At 46.9% G+C, this 21,198-nt stretch overlaps 1 protein-coding gene across 1 annotated transcript in view; it reads left to right on the top strand.

The window, feature by feature from the left end:
- COL22A1 (collagen type XXII alpha 1 chain) overlaps positions 1-21,198 on the top strand; it is a 271,823-nt gene that overhangs the window by 111,768 nt on the left and 138,857 nt on the right. Inside the window, exons 12-14 of the mRNA XM_065397620.1 lie at positions 10,575-10,628; positions 12,330-12,383; positions 21,076-21,129. Of these exons, the coding sequence (XP_065253692.1) occupies positions 10,575-10,628; positions 12,330-12,383; positions 21,076-21,129 (162 nt within the window). The remainder of the gene's footprint in view (positions 1-10,574; positions 10,629-12,329; positions 12,384-21,075; positions 21,130-21,198) is intronic.

The raw sequence follows: 21,198 nt of genomic DNA on the forward strand, positions 1-21,198 counted from the left end.
TTGTCTACGGTTGTTGGATTTAGTCTGCAGGTGCTGGGTGGTGTTAGTGGCCTGTGACATGCAGGAGGTCAGACTAGATGATCTGGTGATCCCTTCTGGCCTTAAACGCTATGACTGTAAGGTCACCCTGCATTTAACCTCACTGGGTATGTCCACATGGGGCTAAAAGATCTGCAGCATGACCACAGCTGGCCCGGGTCAACTGACTTGGGTTGCGGGGCTAAAAATTGCTGTGTGGCTGTTTGGGCTCGGGCTGGAACCAGAGCTCTGGGACCCTCCACCCTTGCAGGGTCCCAGAGCTCGGGCATCAACCTGAGCCTGAATGTCTACAAGCAATGTTCAGCCCTGGAGCCCAAGCCCTGTAAGCCCGAGTCAGCTGACCCGGGCCAGCTGCAGGTTTTTTATCCCTGTGTAGACATACCCTCTAGGTCCTACATTTACCACCTGTATAATAACAGCTCACCTACCTCCCAGGGCTGTCATGTGGCTTTCAATTAGTTAATATTTGTAATCTTCTTCTGGGTCTAAGATAAAAGCTGATACAGAATGTTTAAGTGTTAGTGGTTTCCGCATGTACTCTCCATTCCTTTGTCTGGTCAGGGCAGTTTCATTCTATGATTCTAGTATTTTTTTAAACCCTCTTTCCTCGACTTAGAGTGCTTTCTGCATGGCTAGCTGAATAACTGAGGAGCTGCGGTTGGGTTGGCTTCTTTCCCCTTAAACAATAATTAAAGGGTTTTAGATAAAATCAGTGGTTTCTGTGACCCAGAATAACAGCTGCAGATTGTAACAAACAACTTGAAGCCAGATCACATAATAATAATTTTGCATCCTGACAGCTTAGTACTAACACTGAAAGAATTCCAGGGCTTGTACAGATTTTTTCCCCCTTTACACAGTCTAAGTGAACATTACCTTACATTTTCAGTCCCGGTCTCTCACTGCCAGGCCCATGGCTGGTACACAGTGACATCTGCTGGCAGTGACAAAGCTGTAAACTCTCCACCACCTTTCTTTCTTTCGGGCATTTCCTTGCCAAACTCAGCTCCGAGTGTGAAAACGAATAGTATCAGAAAGCTTTTGCATCTCTCCATTCCTCTTCTGGTGAGAGTTCTGTAAAAGAGATTCCTGTGATTCAGTCACTGATAACCGGGCCAGGACGCAGAACGCTCTTTAACATGGTATTACGACTGACAGGTATGGATTAGCTGCTTGTCAGGAGGTGAAAAGAGCCTTCCTAACCAGCTAATGTGCGTGTAGAATATAAAACGAGCCTGTTATTCTAGTAAATTACAGCCTCCAGAGGTGCTGCACAAAACAGATCTTGGTCACCCCCAGCAGACCTGTAGTCAGTCAAAGGCATCACCCCATCACATGCTATCTGCCATCTTTCCCCTGACTAAGAGCTTTGAAACCTGTTCTTGTGGCCAAGTTTCCCCTCTCCTTACCCATTCATAAGATCAGAAGAAGAGCAGAGGCAGTGTCGTATACTCCAGTTGATTGATAAAGTTAGGGAGTCAGGTCCTTCCTTCTCCATATTACACACCCCTTATCAAAGCTTGCTGCCGGGCTGACCTTCCCCTTTAGAGGTTGAAGATGGCAACTCTGACAGCTAGGGCAGATAAGCAGCTGGGTCATGGATCCAAGAAACCATGGCCAGCAGAATGGACGTTTGTTCCACACTGTTCTTTTCTCGCACACGTTGAAGTTTCACCTCTCTTTAATCACCAATACTCTGCCCCAGCCGCACTAACCTGAGATGCTGTAACTTCAAATGCCAATACTGTCTGGGCTCTCTTACGTCAGCAGAAAGCTGCCAATTCGGCTGTCTGATGCTTCTGGGGAACAAACCAAGAATGGGACACGAAAAGACTCTGCTAGGAAGCCATTGCCTTGATCAGAAACATTTTGTATCAGTCCAACGGAGGAGTGCACATTATTACGGTCAACTGTTTTTACAGCCCCAGAGGAGCACATAGTACTCTACAGACCAATGAGACTGGGCCTACCGTGAACAGCTCACAATCTTATGGCAAGATTCTACCCTGGGCAGCCTTAAGTGCACCAGGTCTCGGGGCTGCATTGTGGCAAATCACTGGGACTCTGTGTGGGCACAGGGCTTCAACTCATGTGGACGAAAGTGCAGAATCAGGGCCTAAATTCAGAGAGATATTAGGTGTGTCCGCTTCCTACTCTGTATGACATATTACTTTTGGACCTGGCGCTACATACGACAAAAACCTTTGGGCAAAAAAAAAAAAAGCCAGAAATGGTGTCTCTGGGGAAGCTGGGCACGGTGAGTTAATAGGTTTCTCTGACAGGGCAAAACATCCGCCTGGTACCTGACAAATCATCTGGAGCTGCACAGCTACAATCGCCACATGCTATTTATAGGCCGGAGGATACAAATTAATCAATGTCATGCTAAAGGCGACCGTGTTCTTGTTCTGCTTCAGTGCACACTCACCATCCAGTGCCTGGCAAGCTGTTTGTCTGAGGGAAGCTTTGATCCTGAGCGAACACAGATGAAAGCGACGAGGATTGTTTTTACCTAGAGACAAAGAGCACGTTACGTCGTACAACTGCTCACTATTTGTCACATTTCAAACTTGAATCCAAATATCTAATTTTGGTGGCAGAATTAAAAAAAAAAAGGCGGGAGAGGATTAGGGCGCAGCATCCACAAAAACATGTTCCTGGGTTTGTGTTGGGGTTTGTTTATTTGGTTTATTGTTTTTGGTTCTTTTACAAACTTTAATTTACAATATTGTTAACTGTAGTGTGTATCTGCAAGGACAAAGGAGTAGGACAGTGATTCAGTTCGATGAGACTTTCTAGGTCTGACAAGTTACCCAGGAAAAGAACAGACCCCTCCAGTATCTGGCAGAGGCAGGATGACCCATCCAGGATAGGGTCACAGTGTCTTTGGAGTTTGGCCCCTTGTGTCCATTTGTCTGTTATTTCTGAACCAGGGGCGGCTAGGTACATAGCACAATGCCATCTCTACCCTCTCTCTTAACATTTTCTGCACCAAGGTCCTTGGCAGGAGCCTGTCTGGACCTTACCTGCATGTCGATTTAAATAGGATTCGTTCAGAGACAAACACACACAGTGATTACTATTTACAAGGCACTGTAAGTACACTCGGGGTTTAACAAAACACAGGCACAATTAGCCATAGTCTTTGCTGGCCTTACTCCACTGACTTCATTTGGCCCGATTTGCCCTGAGAGCTGCAGGGAAAGCTGCATCAAAGGAAATATTGGCACTGCCGCGCTAAAAACGAACCCCTTCATGTCCGGCTCTCTCTGTGCCATGGCCACATGCTCTGTGGAATGCAGATTTGACTCCACTCTGTGGTTGTGGTGTTGTGTTTGTTCAGAACCATAAAAAGCAGAGGGCCTTTTCAGAAATGTAAGTGCTTCCAAAGGGGCCTGCACAAACAGCAGTTCTCTCACAGAGCTCTGGCTGGCACTTGTAGAAATTTAGTAATTTTCCTCAACAAAACTTGGAAACGCGGAGTGCTTTGGAGGACCGTAAGTCAATCAATTCTAGCTGATCTTTGGCCTCGGTTTCTGTACTTTCAGCCAAAAATAGGTCTGCAAACAATACGAATGTGCTGGGGTTTTTTCTTTAACTTTTGAAACTCTTAGAAACGGTGATCAGTCGATCAAACAGATCTTGGGGCTGTTGAATGGAGTCGTTTCAGATACTGTAATGAGCTCAGTCAGTGCACACGGAAATACTTAGACCCAAATTTTCTCCCTCACTGACTCTCTTTGCACCGTCTGCTGTGCAAAGGGGTAGAAACTGGCCTCTTCTTCCCAGCAGGGGATATCCTAGATGTGGAAGAGTCACTATCGGGCATAGAGCTGACAGAGGTGACTTCTATGCCACTACCATCATCCTCTTTCAGAATCCCCACTGTAGGCGGTGGTAAGGGCTTGCAAGGGGGAATGGTCAAGGGCAGGAAAGGATGGACAGTATGCTGGGGACCGTTACTGTCTTGGCAAACTTTACAGCAGCTCCTAGGTTTCTCTAAACTCTGCTGGGGCCAGGTCCAGTGCAGAGCTGGCTACAGAATTGGGAAGCTGTAACCAGCTACCTCATTCGCCTATCCCTACCCGCTGTACAAAGTCATTGGAAAGGCCATTGGTTCACGTCGGCTGTTTTGCCCCACTCTGGTGATGCAGAGGTGGATCTGGCCTGTGGTCTTTCCATCGTACTCATAAGGAAGCACACAATGGACATGCTGGAAAATGATGCAGCACCTCCTCTCCTCAGGAACTCCAGAAGCCCTGGTGTTTCCCGGAGGCTCGGTGCCTCATGGAGCTCCAGCTGGGGGCAGCGTGTGTGCCCAGTGGGGCTGGACCTTCTGGGACAATTGAGCTCTATGTATTTTCCCTGTGCAATGAATGAAACCATTACGGTATCTGTTTACAATATGGTAAGGGTTCTTAGCCAGCCTTTTATCAATTCCCTGTACATTAACAGCCTGGTTTTCCAGTGAGGCTGAGAGCACCTGTAGCTCCCATTGAACCCTGAAAATTAGACCATATGTCTTCTGTATTTATTAAATCAGAATGAAGTGCAGTGACTGAAGTGGGCTGTTCTTTTATTTGGTTTTGTTGTGGGGTTTTTTTCCGTTTTGTTTTTGGACGAATGATCTAAAACAAACTCTTAGTTGAGATGAATTGCTGGTCTCCCGTAGAAGCATAAGGTAATGCAAGCTTTGATGTGAAATCTGCCAAGATATTAATAGGGTTTTAACCTCATTAAACTAATACAATTCTGCACCTGTGCTTTCAAGAATGCAGTCATCTGTGTTACCTCTGGTCAGCAGCTTTCGAAAGTGGAGCTGGGTGAAATATCCACTGCAAAAATCTCAAGCATCTAAATTTACCTGGCTTCGACTTCACAGAACATTCACAAAGTTTAATGAAATTTCTATAAATGTCGATGAAATGTTGCATGGAAATATTTCCACGGGTTGGCTGTTTTGTGACAAATTTTTAAAGCCTCATTCACTCCAAAATTCACAGGTTGTTACCTCTTAAAAACAAAAAGCTAGAGGAGGAGGGGAAAGTGCTGGTGTCCTTCCAACGCTACATGGTCTAATGCAGTGGCTCTCACACTCTCAGACAGCTGTACCCCTTTCAGGAGTCAGATTTGTCTTGCGTACTCCCACGTTTCACCTCACTTAAAAATTACTTGCTTACAAAATCAGACATAAAAATACAAAAGTATCACGGCAACCACTATTACTGACAAATTGCTTCCTTTCTCATTTTTACCATATAATTATATAATAAATCGATTGGAATATAAACATTGTACTTACATTTCAGTGTATGGTATATAGAGCAGTATATGTACTGACTTGCTCGTGCTTTTTATGTAGCCGGTTGTAAAACTCGGCAAATATCTAGATGAGTTGACGTACCCCCCAGAAGACCTCTGTGTACCCTCAGGGGTATGTGTATCTCTGGTTGAGAACCACTGGTCTAATGGATTAAACGCATGCCAGGGAACCAGGAGAGAGGAAGAGGTGGCCTTGGCACTAACTAGACTGAGACTCAGGAGACCCGGATTGAATTTTCATCTTTGCAACAAATTTCCTCTGGGCCTTGAAAATACTAATAAAAACATGCACAATTTATGAAAAAAATACCGATGTGAATATAGTTCTGGAGAAAGGTGGCAGCCCTGCAGCCCGCTCGCAGCCGGAAAACGGTTTATAATATGAACCACAGCAGTGCAGAATTCCCCACAATTCTCATCTAACGAGCCTCAGTCCTGAACTGGAGAGCCCATCTGTAAGGGGGAGACAATAGTTCATTTTTCTTTCTTGTTCAGCTCATGGCCTCTAACTGAGAGTGCCAATTAGCAGTGGTGGTTTTGTCATGCAGACTCTTCTCAGTTAGACTGTGACCATTACCTCACTGCAAAGAGGACATTGGATATAGTACAGATGAACGTTACTTTCAATCACCGGGCTGAACTAGGGACTGGTGGCACTCGTGGTGAATGATCCCTTGCCAATTACATAATCTTACAAGTGAGACCTGGAAAAGACCTGTTAGCTCGCCCAGTCTGTGACAGTGCCAAAGGAGGATCGTTCCAAGCCTGTAACTCACCTAGTCTCATTGGACTGACTTTTGAAGGACTCCCAATGCCAGTGCAAGAGGCACCTCTACTAATGTTGGAGTGACTCGGTCAGAAATTCAGTTTCATTGTTATTAAAATAAGAGGCACCTCCACATAAAAAAGGAACCTGTGTGAAAGAGACAACAAAAAGGATCTAGAATATGCACTGTCTAATATTTCCCCCATGCTCTCTGTATAAAATGGAAAAGTCAAGTGAATTACTGTTTGAATTGGAAGGCAGCAGGGCTAATTACAGTCTAAATGCATGTTTAGGGCTGATTTTTGCCATTACTTTCCTGTTTAGATAGTTCCCATCTCCATTATCATAGGCCACAACCCAGAGTTTCAAATAAAATATGTGATTATAGGCCACAGCTGTTTTCAAGCTGAAGACATGTTTGTAAACTTGGCAGCTACGTGAGGAGTTGCAAGTGAATGGGATAAAGGCAGATAAACATGACTTGTTAGCTTAAAAAAGTCACTGAGGGATTATTCTTCTATTTCAGTGTCCATTGCATTGGCAGTCTAGGATTTGAGACTAACAAATAACTCTAATTCATTCCTTGACCCTTCCCTACACCTGCAAGCCACCTCCCTTTCTTTATTAAATCAGTTTGTTTCAACATACAGATACATTCTGATATAAACTTTATGATGAAACCCCCTTTGAACTAGATGATCCCAGTACAAAGCCACATATGACAAGCTGCATTCAAGTTACTTCTGTAGCACTGTCACCCCAGGATCTCAATATACTTCACATGAAATATTGGAATGATCAGTGTAGACAGCACCTCCACAAATATAGAGTGCTGCATTTTGATCTTAGCATTAAGTTGTTGTCTTGTATATTTTGTTGTATCTGACTTGAGGGAGAGGGGATCTTAGGAGGAAGTTTGAGTCATGCCTGTGTGTGGTGGAGTTGTTACTTGCAATAAACCCTTTGAATTCTATAAGTGAGTATTATGATACACATAATTTAGTCCTAAACAGGAAATGTGTTGTACTTCTAAAGTGTGTTCCTAAGGGGCAGGATCACCAATTCAACTCCCTTGCCTCCTTTTTGACTGACAGATAAGTCAACCAACTGTCTCTTTTCATTAAGGATGAAATTCATTTCTCTGCTGAGGGCCAGTACAGGCAGTATGCCCCCTTTAAGTCATGTTTTCAGGACCTCAGTGGGATGTAAGTGGCTCATAGACCCTGTACAAACCCCTTTGCCTGGGGTGAATGCCAGCCTAAAAAATAAATACAAGCGAACAAAATCCATCCCTCCATCCCCAGTGAAAGCCTGTCTAATGTTTTTGTGTTTCTGTTATGCAAAGTACATCAGAACATTATGGTCATTAAATTACTATTGTATTGACTCACTAAGACCTTGTCTACACTAGAAAGGATTTCCCAGTATCTCTACTGTACCATCAAACCCTCTGAGTGTAGGCACAGTTTATACTGGGGGGGGGGGAAGTCTCTGGGTATAATTTATATCAGTTGTCCAAGCAAAATAAGTTATGTTTGGCTAAGGACTTTTTTTGCTGGAATGACTGTCTACAGCAGGGCTTTTGCTGACACAGCTATGTGGGGTAGGGGTGTGATTTTACTCACTGTCCTAAATGACAAGCTGTGGCGGCTAAACTTAACTGTAGACCAAGCCTGATGCTTTTCTAATGCCCAATCTGTTCCCCAGTTTTTTCTCAAAGATTGAAACATTCACTTGGTCAAAGCACAGCTTTGAACTAGACAGTGCAGTCCGCCCTTGTCCTTTTGTTAAGGCATCAGCAGCCGCTGATCCAGCCCTTGATTTGGCCAGGTGATTTCCACTGCTCTGAGGGATGGAAAGCAACTGGCCTGGGTTAACAATGAAAGTGGAAATCTACAAGCCTCCAGGCTGTAACCATGTAGCACCAGGCAGGGCTGAGTGGGGCTTCCCCATTGAAGGCACACTGTTAGACCTGCCTTTGGAGATGGGTGTATTCCTTCACTTCGCTCACGACAAGAAGGTGAGAGGGGCTGCTAAATGATCATTCAGACTGGAATGGCACTCCAATCACTAATGCAATCTGCTCTTCGTGCACCTCTAGGCAGACATCCTGGGGTTCATGGGGATCCCAGGTGAAAAAGCTGTTCTGCTTGGTACGCCGGAGCCACCTTCTATCTTGTTCTTCTAATGCTTTCAGTGACATGGCTCAAGCTTTCATCCACTTAGGAGCCAATGTACTGGGTGCTTCTGGGAGGAGGAGGAGAAGCTGGGTGCCAAAATCCTGCATGCAGATTGGCTACCGCCTGCCAGACTGACACAAAGAGGAACGAGGACACCTCCATTCATCCATGCTAGTGTTGCCCCATCATGGAAAACAAATAGTGAGGAAAGAGGATTTTGTTTCCTGATTCCTCTACTCTGAAAAGGAAAGGGAAAGAAAGTGGTGGCTGTGGGGCTGGGAAGGGGGAGTTTTGCTGATAAGGAACTGCCTTCTTATCTATGTTGCAAGCTTTTGTGTCAGGAAACAGCAGTTCCTTCCCAGGTATATTGACCTCTCTGAGCAAATGATTGCCTTGAACATCAAATTTGCTATTTGCTGGTTTTCTGTCTCATTAGGGAACCATTCAAATAGAGCAGATCTGATCTGTTCTCCCTCCCCCGCCCCCTCTCCCCACATTAGCAATTCCAAACTAAGGCTCTCCGTGAAGGTTCAGTTTGCATGAAATCTGATAATGAAAGTAACTACTTTAATTTATGTATATGCAATAAATACTTTGCTGAAGCCAGCTATTATTAACCCCTAAGAAGTGCCATATATGCCATTAAATAAATAAATAAAGGGTTAGATTCTGTCTCTCTGTCTCACATTGATTAGTACCTTCCTCCACAAATATATTTTTTTGAAGTCAATGGTTCCACTCATGGAGTAAATGACTAGAAATATGAGTAAGGGTGGCAGAATCTGGCTCTTGATTTATTGGTATTGTTTGGTGTGTTTGTATCAGTAAATCTCTGTGTGTGTACATATGCGCAAAGGCAACCTTCCCAGGTAATATATGCATAGGCAACCTTAATTCTTGCATCTTGAGACTTCTGAGTGCTTGACTTTGCAATCTTCATTTTTTAATGTATTTTTTTATATGCGATTTCCTAGGTTTTTAAACAAGCAAACTGAAAAACAAACACACAAAAACAAAACAAAAAAACCCTAACAAAAAAACCAACAACAACAGAAAGTCCATCACATGCAACCACATTGTCTCCCACATGGTTTAAAACAGGGGTTCTCAAACTGGGGGTTGTGACCCCTCAGGGGGTCACAAGGTTATTATGTGGGCGGTCGCAAGCTGTCAGCCTCCACCCCAAACCCCACTTTGCCCCAGCATTTTTAATGGCATTAACTATATTAAAATGTGTTTTTTAATGTATAAGGGGGGGTCGGACTCAGAGGCTTGCTATGGGAAAGGGGTCACCAGTACAAAAGTTTGAGAACCACTGGTTTAAAAGCCAGGTCAATCTTTTTAGATCCACAGCATAGACTTCTGACTGTTGAGCTTCCAGAGTAACTGTTGGCAGTAGAAAGTTGTCATCTCCTATGTGGGCTAGCCAGTAGAAGGACATGAGGTACACATTTTACCAGTCGGATTCCTGGCACTGGCTGACAGCAAAGGAATGTTGAGACTCAGGGCTGATCTGCATGAGGAAATAGCCCAGAATAGCAATTGCAGAATAGCTGCTCTTGAAGTAGCTCTCCATTGTTCGAATGGAATCTTTGGAGAAATTAGCAGCCAGACTCTAATAATGTCTACTGAGCATGTGCAAATTGAGAGGTTTTGGGGCATATGAGCCGGCAAAAGGGGAGGGATATTTACAGGAATATCAAAAGGTGACATCCATCCCCATGAAATCTCAAGTCCCTGCTGCAATGCACGGAGGCACCAGAACATCTCAGCAAAACAGGGGTGAGAATGTTTTTAAGATGGGTCAAACAACATATTTTTCTGTAATTGCATTCTTGGAAACAACTGATCCTTTTTGGCTGAAAATTTCCAAAAAAAAAGTTTGCCTGAAGCAGACACCTGGGATGGAACAGTTTGGCCTGAATTGTTAAAATTTGGCAAGTTACGAACAACTGAAATGGGGTTGGGAAGACAAGGGGTAACAGTAATAAGATGGCAAGGTTACACGTGTTATTACTGCAGTGGTTTTATATTGTTTTCTTTTTAAATAAGTTAAATGAACAAGGGTATTGGTGAGTCCCTAACAGCTCACTTGCTGACCAAGGAGTGTTAATGTTGGCAGTGGGTCCTCTTGAGACTGTAAACAGTAGGTGCTCACGGTGAAGTGATTTTTCTCCTCGCCTGTTCTTCCCTTGCTTTATTACTCGTGTCATTGTGCTTTCAGCTGATGTTAATATTATGCTGATGCTGGTTCCGTTGTGTTGCAGGGATCCCCAGGCTCACCTGGCCCCCCCGGGAGGGACGGAGCGAAAGGAGAAACCGTAAGCTTTTTTGTTCCTTCCTTGTAATCCTTTCCTTTCAGCGTGAGGCAGGCAGTGGAAATCAATCTCTGTTGAGTGGGATGTGCCTCAGGGATTTGTGTGACCATTTTAGCAGGAACAGAAACAAATGACAGGAGGTTAATGACCTCAGCATTGTCCCTTACATGTTCGCAAAGACTGTGGACTTCATAGGGATTAAGCATATTGAGTGACCCCAGGGGCAGAACCGTTACAATTCATTAAGCTGTGAGAGGGGGACGCCTGGCAGGCTGCAGTTTGGGACTTGCTGCTGCTGTGTTGGTTAAGAACTGCAGGCACAAAACTCAGCCATTTGTTTCACCCCAAAGGGCTACCAGCCTGTGGAGATGGTAGGAATGGAGAATGACTGGAGAAGGGCAACAGGGAAGCCAATGTTGGCATCCCAGTCACAAAAGCAGAGGATTGAACATCTCTCGGTGATGCATACGCTGTTAAAAGCTCAGGGATTGGGGAGAGCTGCAGGCTTTGCAGGAGGAAACTCAAGCATGCTGGATAAAATGCCCTTAGCCTGAATGTTGCAGAAGGGGACAAATGTCCAAGCATTTTCCAGCACCCTTTATGGGTGTACTTTTCTCAACGTGTCACTAATATTTTAGCCCTGCCCTCCGGGCCTCTTACCTCCTACCTCAACCACTTCTATGCTTGAATCATCTGCCCATTTAACCTCTTCTCTTACCTCCCTTTTGCTAATCTGCATTCTTTGCCTGCCTCCCTGTTTGCTGTTTCTGGTGCAGGAACCCATCGGCCAGGTAGCCCTTGCTCCCTGGTGGTAGTTTGGCTGCAATTGAGGAGAACTTCGGTAAAGGATTCCTTTGGGAGGTCAGACGTACATGAACTAATAACAGGGAAGGGGTACATAGCAGAATGCTCTCTTGCTTCCCATCCCTGTCATGCTGTGTCTGGAGGTAGCCCAATTCTGCCACCCACAGTGTTTTTTGAGAGGTACTTCCAATATTGCAGGTCATTAGAACATCCCAAAATACCTTTCCGAATCAATGCAACTGTATCATATTTTACATGAAACTGATCTGGGGGTGATATATGTATGGTGACATGGTGTCCTAACATCATAACCTTCCACTGCCCTGATATGATGGGTTCATTGCACTGGCCCGACTGTTAAAGATCACATTTGTGGTGTAGCCTTTAGAGGCCTGACCAATTGTAAATCCTAGGTGGCATGAGCCCTGGAGATGACATTTTGTTGCTTAGGAAGCTGCCTGCAAAGAGCTAATGAATGTCCAAATATATCAATGGTATATTTACTTTGGTCTGGTCCCATTATGGTTCCTCTTGAGAAAAAGCACACTGTGGACTTCAGGAGCTACCCCTTTTTCCAGAAGCTGAGAATGGGCAACGGGGGATGGATTACTTTATGATTACCAGTTCTGTTCATTCCCTCTGGGGCACCTGACATTGGCCACTGTCAGAAGACAGGGTGCTGGGCTAGATGGACCTTTGATCTGATCCAGTATGGATGTTCGGATGTTCTTATGCTCACATGACCTGTGGAATGCGAGCACTGGAGGCAATGTGGAGCTTCCATCAGTAACATCCTTGCATCCTTCAGCGGTGGCTCTTTTTTGTACCTTCCCTAAACATTTCAAAATTTAATGCAGGCATTTGAAACCACACAACTAACCCATGTGCTTTTCGTTACAGGGAGAACCAGGGCAGCCAGGGGCATTTGGACTGCCTGGTCCAGCAGGCCCTAAGGTGAGTCTCTTCATTTGCTCTAAGTCCACACTTGTATTTCCTGCCTTGACGTTATGTGTACCTCTGGTTTCTTGGAGTTGATTTGTGATTGTTATTCTTTGCACGCTCCCTAGTGAGGGAACAAGCTCCCAGCATTAGGATAATGCACATTGCCTACAAAATATTGTTAAAACATCAGTAAATCCATCCATGCTCCCAGGAAGGGAGGTGAGTATTATCATCCCCATATAACAGGTGGAGAGAGAGTGACAGAGCATAAGGCCTGAATTGTCAAATCTCCACTAATTTGGGGTGCCTCAGTTTGTGCCAATTCGCAGTGACTTGGCAATGTACAACTTACAACAGCATTTATGTCCCCTCTGGATTTGGTTCAAAGAATGTCTTCAGGAGTCTGGATTCAATAACGCCCAGCTGAGCCCTACATTGGGAACAAGCCTGGATCTGACAGGCTGGGTTTATGGCCTCGTTCTGTCCTCATTGACACAGATCCAGCTCCTATTGACTTACTCCCTTATAACTGGGGGCAGAACTGAGTCCATAATGTGCATCAAGCGGAAGAGGTTGCCGCTTCATCTTTATAACACAGAGATGCAGCCCGCTGACAATACAGGTGCCTTGGTGCAACACACCATCTCAATCCAAGTGGCAGCGCTTGTTGAAGCAGGTAGCCTTTGTGGGTCACATTTCCATATGAAAGATGAGGGGGACCAGGAGGTTAAACTATAGAAAACTATGAACTGCACGTAAATGGTGTAATAGGCACAGCAGGTTATTATCTGCCTAAGAAAGGGGCCAGACTGAATTCACAGAGCCCAGTTCTGCTCCCACTGAGGTCAAGAGGAGTTTTGCCTCTAACTTGAGCAGGAGCAGGCCCTGTGTCTGCTGGAAGGGATTCAGGTCCCGTCTGGCACAGAATAAGAGGATCCATGAAGCAAACAAGCAGCGTTCATTTGTACAGCGCCCAGTAGACTTGTTAGCCAGGGAGAGATGGGCAGGCCCTTTCCCTAATTGCCTGTCACTTCCGTGGGTGAATGTTTATAAACTGCCACGGTTCCCATAGGGCCTGCTCACAAGCACACATGTATTAATCACTTGGTTGAAATGCTTGGCAGCAAACCAGTGAATGCAGGAGCAGCACAGTGGTTACATGCAGCAGCACAAAGGGGCTCTGTAGTGAAGCGGCCTGGCTCCCGACGGCCCCTGAGAGGGAGGAGCCAGAACAGCCACCCAGGTGGGCGGAGCCAACCCCAGAGGGGGAAGAGCCAGAGCCGCCACTCAAGTGGGCGGAGCTACCACCACCTGTTCCCGCCCCCCGGAAGTCAAGGGGCGGGACAGGAAGTATAAAAGCCCGGCCCCAACACTCAGTTGGAGCCGAGCGGCCGGAGAGGACAGACGTTCCGGCCCGAGCTCCTGCGAGACGGAGCCTACCCCGAGCCCGGTACCTGGACGCAGACGGGCCGAGCCTCCCCAGACCCAGGCACTCTAATACCCAGCGCCGCTCAAACCTCCCGCTTGGCAGGTACCCCGAGGTGGACTGGCCGAGCCTGCCCCGAGCGCGGTACCCCGAGGCGGGCCGACCGAGACTGCCCCAAGGAAGGTACCCCGAGGTGGACTGGCCGAGCCTGCCCCGAGCGCGGTACCCCGAGGCGGACCGACCGAGACTGCCCCAAGGAAGGTACCCCGAGGTGGACTGGCCGAGCCTGCCCCGAGCACGGTACACCGAGGAGCCACCCGGACCTGAGCCGGACCCGAGACCGGAGGAGCGGCCCGACCTAGACAACCCCCAGCAACCCGAGGAGCCCATGGTGTGGGACCCCGCTGCCGAGCCCAGCGAGGAGCAGGTACCCATGGAGGAGGAGGAGTTGGGAAGTAGCCCGGGGATAGCAGACCCCGAGCCTATGTCAGTGTGTTGCGGGCAGGATCCCCACTGACCCCGCGGCAGACGGACTGCTGCGGATAGGGCCCCGGGCTGGAACACAGTGGAGTGGGTGGGCCTGTGTTCCCCCCTGCCACCCCCACGTCGGGTGGCAGTCTCTCCTCCTCCCTGCCTGAGGGCCTGAGCCCCTGAACTGCGTGTGTGCTTGCTCAGCCCCTCCCTGAGGGCCTGAGCCCTGAACTGCGTGTGTTGTCGCTCAGCCCTCCCTGAAGGCCTGAGCCTAGAACTGCTGTTGTGCTGCCCCGCCCTGACTGAGGGCCTGGGCTTAAACCACTAACTTTGTTGCTCAGCCCTACCTGAAGGCCTGAGCCCAGAACTGCTGTTGGGCTGCCCCGCCCTGATTGAGGGCCTGGGTTTAGACTACTGACTCTGTTGCTCAGCCCTACCTGAGGGCCTGAGTTTAGACTGACTGTTTGCTGCCCCGCCCTGATTGAGGGCCTGGGCTGAATTACTGACTCTGTTGCTCAGCCCTGACAGTGGGCCTGGGCTGATTGTTTGCTGCCCCGCCCTGACCTAGGGCCTGGGTTGCCATTACCTGCCTGCTCACTCCCTGACTGAGGGACTGGAGTTGCTAAGTTTGGGGCGCTCAGCTCCTCCTGCAAGGACCTGAGCCCCCCCCCCCGAACTATGGGTTAGTGCTCAGCTCCTCCCACAAGGACCTGAGCCCCTCTTCGAACCCTGGGGTATCACCCCGCTCTGAGCTAGCCTTCGGGCTTATTGAACTGTGTAAGTCCCCAGCTCCGGCTGAAGGAACCGGAGCTTAGGACGGGTCCACTGTCCCGCCCTGCCTGAGGGCGGGAACTCCTTGCAGCGGCAGGGAGCCTTTTGTTTAGCCCCTGCCAAAGGGGCGGAACCCTTAGACCTCCCGGGTACGAGGTCTGACTTGGCCGTGCAGTGAAGCGGCCTGGCGCCCGACGGCCCCTAAGAGGGCGCGACCCCCCGCACCGGACTATTACAGGCTCATTGTGGAAGTTGCATGACAGAGCGTTCTGCAGAAGATGAATGGCAGCTGTGAATGTAGGGCTCGGCTGGGAGAACAGGGGGCAGCATTTTAATACGGTCGTTTGTAACCTAGGCCCTCTCTTTCCTAATGACTCTGGGTACACTCATCCTTCAGGGGGATTCAGCGGCAGGTGACGTGAATTGAACTTGTCACCCATACGTCCTGGCCGGCTGCGTGGCTCCAATCTATGGCCTAATAAATAAATCCACGTTTTCTGTGCATCTTGAATTATTATCAATAACGGAACAAAAGCCAGATAAACTGGTGACTTCTGTGTAATGTCTGTGCCATTTCCTCTTCCTGGTGCTGAGCTCATCGTCCTCATTTGGAGTCTGCTCTGCATATTCCTTTCCCTAAGGGCTCGGCCCGTCAGGGTGCTTAGCATTTCTGTGAGTTGCTGAGAACCCTCAGCAAACCTTGAGCTCACTCAGCACCTCACAGGATCAAGCCCTTCTAGAAAAGAAGGTGCATAGCTTCATGAAGTGATGACAGAGAGGAGATATGAAAACTGCCGGCAGATATTTGATAGGCATAAACATGATTATTTATTTGTATTACCATAGCACATAGGAGCAGGAGAGGAATTATTTAGGGTAGTACAAGGGGCACATCTAGGACACAGTATACAAATACTAAAAGTAACATGGCTAGAAGTGGTAGGATGCAGTTGGGAAAGGGAACGTTTCGGTTGGATAACTTCACAGATATCCTGGGTAAGGTGTATGAGTCTGAACCATCTCTTAAGAGAGTAATAGGAATCTCATTGTCTGATTTATCTAACAGTAGACTAGACAAGGCCCTAGAAACTATATTCTAGGGAACAATCCAACTGTAGTGGAGGGGATGAGTCCCAGTCAGCCCCTTACATGGATAATGTTATACAAGGTGAAATGCTGTATCCAGAAATTCACCCAGAAGAAAACATTCAAAGCTGGTCTGCATGGGGTGGAGGAAAACACTGTTACCACATAGGATCAGAGCGAGGGACGGGGAAGTGTCACGGAAGCTGGACTCAGAACCACTCCCATTCCAAATAGTGGTGGTCCCTGGGCCAGCCATTGTAGGTCAAATGCCTCAAGAGGCACCAGAGAAGAAACGTAACTGAACAGCAGCCCTGGAGTGACTCTGGAGCTGTGCAGGAAACAGCACCTAATAGAGGATGTAAAAAGCAACAGAGGGTCCTGTGGCACCTTTAAGACTAACAGAAGTATTGGGAGCATAAGCTTTTGTGGGTAAGAACCTCACTTCTTCAGATGCAAGTAATGGAAATCTCCAGAGGCAGGTATAAATCAGTATGGAGATAACGAGGTTAGTTCAATCAGGGAGGGTGAGGTGCTCTGCTAGCAGTTGAGGTGTGAACACCAAGGGAGGAGAAACTGCTTCTGTAGTTGGATAGCCATTCACAGTCTTTGTTTAATCCTGATCTGATGGTGTCAAATTTGCAAATGAACTGGAGCTCAGCAGTTTCTCTTTGGAGTCTGGTCCTGAAGTTTTTTTGCTGTAAGATGGCTACCTTTACATCTGCTATTGTGTGGCCAGGGAGGTTGAAGTGTTCTCCTACAGGTTTTTGTATATTGCCATTCCTGATATCTGACTTGTGTCCATTTATCCTCTTGCGTAGTGACTGTCCAGTTTGGCCAATGTACATAGCAGAGGGGCATTGCTGGCACATGATGGCATATATAACATTGGTGGACGTGCAGGTGAATGAGCCGGTGATGTTGTAGCTGATCTGGTTAGGTCCTGTGATGGTGTTGCTGGTGTAGATATGTGGGCAGAGTTGGCATTGAGGTTTGTTGCATGGGTTGGTTCCTGAGTTAGAGTTGTTACGGTGTGGTGCGTGGTTGCTGGTGGGCGAGGACTGTTTATCATCTCCCTCTGCTTTTCCGCCTGAAGTACACTAGTCTCTAGTGACATTAGATTATGCCAACTTGGGTGACATCCACAAGTGCAGCGAACTGGGACTCGGAAGATTTTGCATGTGTTCCTGGCTCTACCCCAGCCTTCTTGACTGACTGTGGACAAATTACTTCATCTTTAAAGTGTCTCTCCATCTCAGAAAAGATATCTTGGAATTGGAAAAGGTGCAGAGAAGGGCAACAAAAATGATTAAAGCTATGGAACAGCTTCCATGTGAGGAGAGATTAATAAGACTGGGACTTTTCAGCTTGGAAAAGAGATGACTAAGGGTGGATATGATAGAGGTCTATAAAATCATGACAGGTGTGGAGAAAGTAAATAAGGAAGTGTTATTTATTCCTTCTTCTAACACAAGAACTTCTTTAAAATACAGCCAGCTCTCCTGGACTCCTTTCCCCCTCATGTTATTCTCCCAGGGGATCCTGCCCATCAGTTCCCTGAGGGAGTCAAAGTCTGCTTTTCTAAAGTCCAGGGTCTATATTCTGCTGCTCTCTTTCTTCTTTGTGTCAGGATCCTGAACTCGACCATCTCATGGTCACTGCCTCCCAGGTTCCCATCCACTTTTGCTTCCCCTACTAATTCTTCCCTGTTTGTGAGCAGCAGGTCAAGAAGAGCTCTGCTCCTAGTTGGTTCCTCCAGCACTTGCACCAGGAAATTGTCTCCTACATTTTCCAAAAACTTCCTGGATTGTCTGTGCACTGCTGTATTGTTCTCCCAGCAGATATTGGGGTGATCAAAGTCCCCCATGGGAACCAGGGCCTGTGATCTAGTAACTTCTGTGTTTATAAATTCTTCTTACTGTGTTTATGTACAGTGCTTAGCACAATGGGGCCCTGATCTCGAGGGGGTCCTTTAGGTGGTACTGCAACATGAATAATAACAATAAAGCAGTATGATTATGTCTGTATGTTCAATAGATGGAAATGCATATAGCACTATGGGCTGGGAAGCATGGGTGTTTATGTGATGGCTATGATGGGCATGTACCACGTGTAGCTTAAATACATTCTGACAAAGTAATGGCAAGCATTCACTGTACAGAAGTGAGCTCTGCCACCCAGCTCTCTCTCACCTGCCCTGATTAAATATAAAATGATCATCTCCTTTCACAGGGACTTTTATTTATGTGGCGTCCTTTGGATGGATTTTGGGCTCTGCTGTTTTAAGAAGGAATCCCAATTTTGTTGACTGCGCATTAAAATAGAAATGACTAATGGTATAAAAAAACCCTGAGCCGTCTACTGACTACATTTATATATAAGCGTAGAGCCGGTAACTGGGATTATAAAGGAGGTGGCACTGATAATTGTAAAGGTCACGTCTCCTATTCCTGCTGTAATGATTGTTTTTTTGTCAGATCACTTATCTTTATTTAGCAGCACCTTTGTGGTGACGTTGAGATCTCCGGGTTCTGCTGCAGACTCCGAGGAGAGCTAACTAGGTCCCAGTTGTTCCCAGGTTCAATCAGTCTTCATTTACCCCCAGCTAAGCAGGAGAAGCTCACAGACAACCATTCAGGCACTATAGATGCATTTCAGGAAACTCAGTGAGCTGCTAAACTACTTGGCTGAGGGATTTTCCAGTCTCTTGCCTTAGGGTCAATCTTATGCATTTATTTTTTCTTTTAAGGACAAAGTGAACAATTGTTGCAGACTTCAGTAACTGTACAGTGAAACTTCCAGGGGCACAGCTAATGGCACTACAGCCTTCTGGTAATAGTACTTCATCCCCAAAGGACTTAATCCCCCTCTGATTACTGAGGATGACAGTAACGAAATCCCCTCTGATATAAGAGCTAGGAATGCCAATACAAATCTAATAAAAGCACCTTTTTGTTTTCGTAAAAAATGTAATGAGGTTAACTGCTTGCACTGCTCAGTGAGGTCTCATGGGGACATTCCTGCTGTACTCCTAGCTCAACTCCTTCAATGCTACAAATGTTCTCTCTCATCCAATTTTGTGGGTAAATTTAGTCCTTGTCAGAATGAGGGGCTGATCTTGCTGGCTCGAGCCAGATATAATGCAAACAGGGGCTGTCAAAGCTTTCCCCCCCAAAAACCCACCCTCGCCTTGACCTGGAATGCCTCTGCTGTTCCAGTTCATGGCCTCTGATTCTATCAGATTCTATGGTGGCTTTGGGATGGGAAGAAACATCCACAGAAGAGGGGGAAGAGGCCCATTGACTGGGGGAGAGAAAGCAAAGAGAAGGTACCCCCTGTCCGCCTGAGGCCCCTCAATGGGGGGAGGAAGCCACACACACACTCGTCTGCATGAGTCCCTGTACCACAGTTTAGCAGCTGCGCGAGGCCTCATAAATGTGCTTGAATCTATTTATAAACCTAGTCACAAGTTTGTACCATAGTTTGCCTCCCTGAGCAGCACAGTTCCCAACCACAGTATGGCTGTGCTAATAAGTTCTTTCTGTGAGTGGTCTAGGGCAGGGTTTCAGCTAATATTTTGGTGTTTTAAAATATAACTCCCCCTCTGGGCAAACTGAGCTATAGCCTCACTCCCCAAAACGGTGATTGGTACTTGTGGAGCAGAGTCCTGCCGTGTAATGTCCCTGCCAGAACCATGCTACTGAATGATGTTTGAACTTGCATGGTTCACATTGTGAGGCAAGCAGGGCCTGCAACACCACCAAGTTCCTGGTCATTTGTATTTGAATCTTGGTCACCAACGGTGAACACGTAGGTCCCCCTCGTGCACATTGCTCTATGCGGGCACACCCTGCATCTCCGCAGGCTTCTTGTAGGATCGGGGCCTTCCTGAACTAACCCTCGTTTTGATGGCTTCAATTTGCTGGAAATATCAGTGGCTGGAAATCGTCAGCGTAAGCTGAATATGAAGGCTTGTTCTTTTCGAAGCTGCAGCCTTATGAGTTAGGAAGATCCAAAACTGGAGTTAACATAAGGGAAATGAACGTCCATTGAACTAGCAACCAAATCAGTTGGTCCAACAGTGCAATCTCAAAACACTCAGGGCTACATTCACTGATGTGTGTGTCTGTTTTGCGTCGATCTTGTGGGTGGATTCCCCCCAGCAAAGAACACCACCTCCTGCACTGTCCCACCTGCAGCCAGCTGTGTTATGGGCACAACATGAGAGCTTGCTGCATTGGCTAGCCCCATCTGGCAGATGGCACCAAAGAGACTGGGGGGGCAGATTCATAACTGGCTCCCTTGCCCCCCCCCCCCGACATAAGTGCACCTAAGAACCTGGTCTTTCATTTATGAACTATGTATTGGAAAACACAAAGAGAGAGTAATAACAAGTTTGAATCCCATCTGTCACTCTCCAGCCAAACATAAGAACACAAGGTAATGCCATGAACTTGCTTGCATTGTATGTGTTTCTCTGAACTCTGGGGCTTGCTTATCACCAAGAACTAGCTTCTACTGTCAAACATGCTGCCTTTATGGGTGTGTGTCTTACTCATACTGTTTTCAGAATGACTCCACCTCGCCCAGCCAAGAAAGGGGGAAGTGCCAAATTCATGTAATTGGCCCAATTAGCAACAGCTGATACAGAAATCTGCACGTGTCAGTTTGTCTTTAAGTGGCAGGTCTGAAAACCAAGTGGTAAGACCACAAAGAGCTTGGTGTGACACCAGTGCTGGTGTCTGAACACTGGGAGCAAAGGGAAAGGTTTGAGCTTCATTGTGGGTGCATAGCTGGGAGATGGAAGAACACTCGAGGCATTTAGTACAGATCCCCAGAGAAGCCAGCTCGGCATCTCACAGGAAGTGCCTGTTTAATTCCTGACTATGTTATTTATTGCTTTCTCTTTTGAATTAACCACTTGTCTTTTTCAATGTTTTATTTCCTCCCCAGGGATCTGAGGGCCAGCCAGGTCCACCAGGAATTAAAGGCTATGTCGGAGCACCCGTAAGTCATGATTCTCTGGTTACCTTTTATTAGCTAAACAATCCTTGAATCTGGAAACTTCCCCCACAT

The sequence above is a fragment of the Emys orbicularis genome, chromosome 2 (genome assembly GCF_028017835.1).
Source record: "Emys orbicularis isolate rEmyOrb1 chromosome 2, rEmyOrb1.hap1, whole genome shotgun sequence".
NCBI lineage: Eukaryota > Metazoa > Chordata > Testudines > Emydidae > Emys > Emys orbicularis.